Source organism: Parambassis ranga, chromosome 3, assembly GCF_900634625.1.
Source record: "Parambassis ranga chromosome 3, fParRan2.1, whole genome shotgun sequence".
Taxonomy (NCBI): Eukaryota; Metazoa; Chordata; class Actinopteri; family Ambassidae; genus Parambassis; species Parambassis ranga.
Window position 1 is genome coordinate 16,912,125 of NC_041024.1, and position 8,192 is coordinate 16,920,316.

At 42.4% G+C, this 8,192-nt stretch overlaps 1 protein-coding gene across 1 annotated transcript; it reads left to right on the top strand.

Annotated features, from left to right (window-relative positions):
• Positions 1 to 449: 449 nt before the first annotated feature.
• On the top strand, positions 450 to 3,816 carry irx3a (iroquois homeobox 3a). Its single transcript, XM_028402697.1, has 2 exons — positions 450 to 965; positions 1,521 to 3,816. The coding sequence occupies exons 1-2, from the start codon at positions 747 to 749 to the stop codon at positions 2,577 to 2,579; spliced, it is 1,278 nt and encodes a 425-aa protein (XP_028258498.1). The 5' UTR covers positions 450 to 746; the 3' UTR covers positions 2,580 to 3,816.
• Positions 3,817 to 8,192: the final 4,376 nt, after the last annotated feature.

Below are 8,192 nucleotides of genomic sequence, written 5' to 3' on the forward strand. Positions count from 1 at the left end.
AAATTAACTTTAAGATTTTATTTAAAACTTAACTTGCAGCCACATCCAGATTATACAGTGTTTTAAACGTTCCTCGGGAGATTTTTAAAAGTTTTACAGAAGGACAACTTTGTTTTTGTATTCGTGAAAAATAAACTGTAGACAAAAAAAAAAAGTTAATGACAGCGGCTTTCTTTTTGTCCGTGTGGTCAAAGTTAGTGAATTAACACAAAAATTGTAGCAGAACAGACACGAACAAATAACAAATGAAATAGATTGGCGAGCCATAAAATGAGATTTGAAACCCCATTCAAATAAGAGCTTGCGACGTCAGTGCACTTACAGCGAGAGAGAGAGAGGAGAGAAAGAGAGAGAGAGGGAGAGAGAGGAGGGAGGGAGAGGGAGGGAGAGAGAGCGCTGTTTGGTGTGTGGTTTGTATGAGAGGGGGTGAGATTTGAGAAATAGGAGGGGCTTCTAAACGACTAGAAATGTCAATCTGAGCAAGGGAGTCCCAATAATCTAAAGCAATCTGTAAGGACCTGACCTTAGTCCATCCAGATCAATAGGGAAGTGAGGGTGGAAAGAAGAAGAAGAGGAAGAAATAAGGGGCGCAACCGGATCGTTTACACTGGCTGTTCCCGAGGAAATATAGACTTCCCTTGCTTGCACCTTTTGTTGCTCACATGCTCACACTGTAAAAGTGGATATCGAGGCAATTCCCTTGCTTTGTGTGATCGCAGAAGACTTTCCCCCCTTTTCCTACCATCATGTCTTTCCCTCAGCTGGGATATCAGTACATCCGACCGATATACCCGCCGGAGCGCCAGGGGATCGCCGGCAATGCCCGAGCCGGGACAGAGCTCAGTCCGTCCGGCGCACTTTCCAACGTCCTCTCCACTATGTATGGATCTCCTTTCGCCGCAGCAGCGCAGGGCTATGGAGCGTTTCTCCCCTACTCAAACGATATTTCAATTTTCAATCAATTGGTAAGTCACTCTGCTCTCTCTCTCTCTCTTATAAGTTGTCCACAAGTTTGAAAAGAAATAAAAATGCCTCTGCTGGAACTTTTTACTGGCGCGTTTTGAGTGTAAACCCTCTGCGCGCCGTGCTGGTGAACTTTGTGGATGAATCGTTTGTGAAATTTAGGTTAAAAAGTGACGCATTAACAAACTGTGCTTTATGTCACTTGCCACATAATTTCCCGGAACTGATGAGTTAATGAAATGATGCAATGTGTTGTGGGAGGTTTACAGGTAGAGGTGGGGAAAGTGTGAGACTTGTCCTGTAAATGTTAAATAAAATGTGGAGCGTATTGTTTTAAACTAAATCCAGCTGTGATGCATGACAGATGAGGACAAAACTGACAAAAATACACCAAGAAAGTGTTTGTTTACACTTTCATAACAACAGCCATGCTGTTCTTGTTGAGGAAATCGTCATACTGCGGTGCATGATCATATGTTTTATGAAAGAATAACCCCTCTGTATCTTACGCTAATAATTTATTAAGCCAATAATTCCCTTTGATTCTTTGTCTGCAGGGTGCTCAATATGAACTCAAAGACAGTCCCGGTGTCCAGCATCCCGGGTTTGCCCACCCTCACCCTGCTTTTTATCCATATGGCCAATATCAGTTCGGTGACCCGTCCAGACCCAAAAACGCCACCAGGGAGAGCACCAGCACCCTGAAGGCCTGGCTCAGCGAGCACCGCAAGAACCCCTACCCAACCAAGGGCGAGAAGATCATGCTGGCCATCATCACCAAAATGACCCTCACCCAGGTGTCCACCTGGTTCGCCAACGCCAGGAGGAGGCTAAAGAAGGAGAACAAGATGACCTGGACCCCCCGGAACCGCACCGACGAAGAGGGAAATGTTTACACCAGCGATCACGAGGGGGAGGAGGGGGACAAGAGGGAGGACGAGGAGGAGATCGACTTGGAGAACATCGACACGGAAAATATTGAAAACAAGGACGACTTGGACGACCAGGACGACCTGCATTCAGATATTAAACTAGACGGGAGGAGTGACTCTGAGATTTCTGACGGCTATGAGGATTTACAAGGGCCCGACCAGAGGTTTCTAAAGGCTGTGGGTAAAGAGGGCAAAGACGTGCAGAGAGGAGGAGAGCACTTCCACAGCCACCACCATCACCACCACTCTTCTTTGGACCTCAAAGCGCCCCAACCAAACGGGGAACAGCTCAAACTGAACCCAGTGTCTGTTAGCTCACCTCCCTCAGAAAACAACCCTGCCCCGGCCCAGAAGCCAAAGATCTGGTCTTTGGCAGAGACAGCCACGGCCCCTGACAATCCGCGCAAATCGCCGCAAATGAACGGCAGCAACTCCGCAGGGCCGGCCGCTCAGACCATAATTGCCCCTCATAGACTCATCTCTTCTTGTCCCGTTGGGAAAATCCAGAACTGGACGAACCGAGCCTTTTCAGCGCATCAGCTGGCTTTACTGAACTCTAATCATTATCTGGGACTGGCGAACCAGGCCACAGCCACCGGCCTGGCCCTCTACAGCAGCAGGCAAACGGAGGACAAGAGTCATAGTTCAGAGACTCCAGTCACAGGTACATGTCCCCGACACTGAGACGCGCATGTATAAATAACTACAAAAACAAAGACACTAGTCCATTTCCCGTCATTCATTTCTTTAATTTTAGACCCCCTTTGCCCGTTTAAGGGTTTTGTTCTCTTTAGGCCACACAGATGATCAGTGTTACAATGTTATAGCTTACAGAATACAGTGTGTGTGATGTGTGCGTGTGTCACTGCTTTGAAAAATTTACAAGAGGACAACATCAGAAATTATTTAAGGAAAAAAAACAAACGTTGAATTGGGTGAAACTGTTTTTTTAACGCTTCCTTCTTTCTTTTATTTGCTATGGGTCCATGTGCTTGTATTTAATGGTTTACACAAAGCCATCAGCTCATTTAACCAACTAGTTGTAACACGAAATTTACAGAAACCCCAAGATGGGCTCTAATAATAAAAAGTTCAGTTAAAACATTTTAAGTTTCTTTGCCGCAGTTTCAGACAGATCTAGTGCCTTGGATGCAGAGAAAAAGTTGGTTTAAAAAAATTGCTTTCCACCCAGTTCAAAGATAAGGAGGCTGTCAGTTAATGACATTTGGGATTTTTTTTTATTATTTTGATGCCATATCTCATTTTCTCCTCTAAATGCCATATTTATCCAAATTAGCTTTGATTCTAAGATTTCTTTTTTATCCCTGTGTGTGCGTTTGTGTTATTTCGTCAAGGCCTATGTTACACTACTTGTTTGGTCATGCAAATGAGCTCAATGCAAATTCACTTCAGGCTCGTTTTTTGAAAGGCAATTGTCACTTTTTATATCACTTTGTGTTTTAGCTCTTTACGAGGCTATTATTAGTGGTTTTTTTTCTCCCACTACATTTTTTTTGTTTGTTTTTATTTTATTTTACCCCCCTGTGTATTTCAGGCCTCAGAACCAACTAGAAGCAGCGGTGGTTCTTTCGGCTCTCTCTCTCTCTTTCTCTCTCTCTCTCCCTCACCCATCCTCTTTTTTTCCTTTTAATTTTAATTTGAATATGGAATGTAAAATAAGAATAATACATCTGTGTATACTTACATTGTAAGCATGTCCTGTGTAAAACTGCTAATGTAATAATGTATGAACCTGTAGTCTGTTGTGAGTTTGTTTTCCTTTTCTTTTTGTAAGTTCTGTGAGGATTTGATGTTAAAATGTTTTGTATATAAAGTTAAGAATATGTACATACTTGTGAACCAAATTGTACAAGAAAGTCTATATTTTGGCTAATAAATGAACTGCTGCAACTTTAAAATACATATGTTGGTTTTTGGCCGAGGTGTTTTGACAGCTGCTTTTGATGGGGCTTTTATTGTGCTCTGCTGCTTGAAGTTGGGGTTTTGTGTGTGTGTTAGTGGACAGCCTGGAGGCACACACACACTTCATCCTCCGTGGCATTGATAAGTAAATATTCGAGAGGGATTTATCACACTTTCATAGTGGAGGGACTTAAGGCTAATTAGCCAGTATTGCGGCATACATTTGGATATTAATGTTGTGGGATTATCCCTATAGAGCCGTAGCGGTCGCATTAAAACGAATAATTCTTTCATTAATTTTCCTGTGAAATGATGGCCTATAAAGAGACTTTGGGTAATAGATGAGTGCTGGAGTATCGTTTGGTACTTGGTCAGAATGGTTCAGCTGATCCTGAAGATGGATTCTGGGTTTGCAGTGCAACTCCCAGATCTCATCATGCTCAATTTGTAATGCTTTTGCTCTTCACATACATCATATATTTTCCTCAACTAGTGCGGCTCTATGGTATAATTGTAATATATCGTGGCTGTATAACTAATAATACCATCATTTATTTTGTTTGGCCGTGATGTGATCATTTGCATGTGCGAGCCCCCTATCAGAGGAAGTTTATGTAAACTTAGTGTTGGAGCTCCCTCTACAGTTGCTGGGAGTCGGTTCAGATGCACACACACATGCAACCTGCCCTGGCTCAGTGTTTTTGTCTCCTTTGGCCCATTCCTAATTTATCCTTCAGTTGGGACCTAAAATTCGATAGTAACATTTTGCACTTATAAATCTGTCACTAGGAGACATTTTTAACGCGTTTTCAAGCCTTTGTGTGTGTGTATGTGTATTTCATTGATGCTGTCCAATATCTCTGTCAATGTGTTTTTAAATCTTCAAAACGCCAGCATACATTTTTAAAATGGAGAATTGTTTTTTTTTACCTAAATGTTTGAAAATAATTAATAAAACACAAAGAAACGGTTTAAATTTAAGTCACAAACGTCAAAGCTCTTGGATCTTAATATTTTCCCTAAAGGCGAGCTAAGACAAAATTAATAACATACAATAAATTAATATTTGTTTTTCTTACTCACACACGTATTCAAAATATTTTTATGGCAGATTTTTTAACTTGAAGATTACAGGACCTTCCAGTGTCGCTTGAAAGCGATAAGTCGTTTCAGTGTTTTTAAATCAGATGAGATTAAATAAAAAATAAATGATTAAAATGTCAAACAGAGAAAAAGGGGAAAAATATTTTAACCAAATTTATCGGAAATTTTAAAACAAAATGGAGACGTCCAAGTTATAAGGACGTACAAGCTTCCAAGCTGTTTATTAGTGTAGGAAAACTCTACAAAAAGACGCGCATTTGATCGTTTTTTTTATTTTTAAATCATATCTGTTTATTCCGATTTAAATTTAGAAACACTAAATTTACAACCGCATTTATATTTGAAAAGCGTGCAGACACGCACAGTCTGTCCCACATTCCTCGACTGGACTCAGATGGCCAATGAGGACAATAGCCTATCTTTTAATGTCTCCCATTCAGGCCAGCCAAGGCAGATGAAAAGCTGTGATTCGCTCGAGCCGTATCCTCTCTAGGTTCACGATTTGCTTTAAACAAACCCCAACTCAGCCGAGGCAAAGACTCCGGAGCCTTTTGGAGCTGCTCTCACCATGTTGCCTTCCTGTCTAATCAATTATCTTCCTTGAGAGCTTCCATCTAACCGCGCGATGCATATTCATAAGTGGCATCAGCCTGCTGATTGATGTAATAGGTTTTTTTTGTACATACAGTCACTATATATCTTGCAAAAGAAGAAGAATTACACTTACGTTGCTATTTTATAATTATACAGATCTTACAACAGAGAAACAAACACAACCTTTACAATAAAAATGTTCATATGAAATAGATTCAATAAAACAGGTGATACTTCTGATATGTAGCCTACTATCAATTAATGTTAAAGAGAGGCAGTCTGGAATGAATATAATAAAAAGTGGGCTGTACGGGTAGCTACTGTATGTGAGCACAGTGAACCTTATCATAAATTAGGATGCTTATTTCCTGAGAGTTCACAGGATGTTTGGTCCTGAGGGACCCACAACAAGCCCCCTGTTGATCATGAGGATTCAGCTGAAATGCTACTGAAGGGCCAGTGATCATGTCTAGAGCTCAGGGCCTCTCCTCTGATCAGTGCATGAAATTAGGGATTAAAATGCCTCCACAGAAACAGAGTAATCATGCCTGCTTATGTCGCCATACGTGTCCAACCTGCTCCCGGTTACAAAGAGCAAATGGAATGCATTAGCTAACATTTTGTTCAGAGCTACACAGGGACCATTTCCAGTGGGGTATGCTGTGTCACTCGTTTCCTTGCACGTTAAGTGGATGTTCTCTTGGCTAATGAGCAATAATCAACTCTGACTCCTCTTCTTATTTCTGAGATCCATGCTGTGTTAAATGCTCAGAGTCTGTGGGGTAGACTGTAGCACTGCAGTACTAAACTGCCTGAAACACACAGGGTAATGTAAGGTCGGAAAGAGTGGAAATATAATTTAAAAAACAACTTTAATGCGACATTGTGGATTTTTCTCAACATGACGACAGAGAGTGTTGTTATATTGGGCTATATAAGTGATATATATAAGTATATAAGTGACATTTACCACATAATAAAGCATTAGATTCTCAATTACACTCCCTGTCTTGTAATTATTTACTAATGAATTGATAGTTCTGCAGTATTAAGACTGTGGGAAACAGATGCATTTGACACGTTGCAAATAAATTGTGGTTCATTTCCCATCTAATCACATTGCTTATGTTTTTGCTGCTTGCTTTTGCCCTCAACACCCTGAGACAGGACTACATACAGCAACGTGGGTAATAGTAACACACTGTTAAACAGCCATTTAGAGAGAAATCTCAGAAAGATGGAATCATTAAAAGGAAATCTAATCTGTCTCTCGGAGCGTTCATTGATCTGAAGGTAGGTGGACGGCAGTACCAGGAGGCTGAAAGGGTCTGGCCAATGGAGCCATCAGAGGGCCGAGTGTGAATGGGGAGAAACCATGGAGTAAATAAACACTAGAGCAGCCCATTGGAAGGGGGCAGAGGTGCCCTGTGAAAGAGGAGGCTGCTGCAAATAAAGAGGGTCACTTGTGTTTTCACCTCATCCACCCCTTCTGTCATTGTAGCCCTACCACCAGTGCCACCTCTTCCTCCACGTATACCCCCAGCCTGGACCGCTCTGCCACACCCCCTCCTGCCAGCAAGACAGACAAATGTCACCTCCTTTGTGGACCTAGTCAGGCTTAGAAGCGGCCCACTGTCTTTGTGCGGTGGGCTAATCCCTTTATGAGCCACTGTCGACCGCGCCCCCACCCACTGCTTGCCCAGTCCAAGAGAGGGGTTGCCCTTTTGCGAGCACTGGCCTTGTGTGTTAGCTGACCGCAGGAGGAGCTGGGATATGCTCTTTGGAACACATGTCCCACACACCACATACCTTCGTACACAGGGCTACAGGCTGTGGCACTTGTTACAGAAGTTTTACTCAGAGAAGAGAAGCTGGAGAGCTAAATTTTACTCCTCGCAGTGATATGCAACTTCTGTGTCGCCTGCATGTTTTATGGCACATTCATTATTGAGAATCTCAGTGAAAGTGCACCAGCAACATGTTAAAGAATAGCCAGGGTGCAGGGAGAGAGGGGTTGTTGTGCAATGGACAAAAGCCCCAGAAGGAGTGACATTCTCTGGGGCCGAAACGGGAGAGAGGGAGGGCACTGATTTCATGCCTTTTGTTGATGGAGGTTAGAGGAGGAATTCTTTCACTGAATCCGAAAGGCAACAAGTGGGGTAAGGGGGGACAGGGCGACAGGCCAGAGGGAGAGGCTTTGGGGCTTTTGCCGTTCACCCAGCTGAAAGATTGTGCTTTTCTCAGCCCCCTTCAGATCCTTCATACAGGCCCGAGTTACAGGGCAATTATGGAAATGCAGCTTTGAAGCCAAGCATAGCCGTCTTTCAGTTCTTCCTCAGGACAAAGCAAAGGCAACAAGGATTTTTTTTCATGCCCCCCTCCTCTATAAAACATGTTTCAAACCCACATATGTGTATGCTCCTAACTTTTCTCTTACAGTACTGTGGTTAGTGACAATATACTTTAGAATCACAGTAAAATAAAGTTAAAGGAATATTATTTTATGGATATAATATAAGAATGTTTTCTATTTTTTCTGTGGAGAAGATGCATCCATGCATTTAGGCCTAGTGAAGAGATGAAGGGTGGGTTTATTTACATACACACACAGGCCTTCCAACAGCTGCACAATTTTACCAGCCTGATGCCCCCTCTCCACACCCTCTCCACTCACAC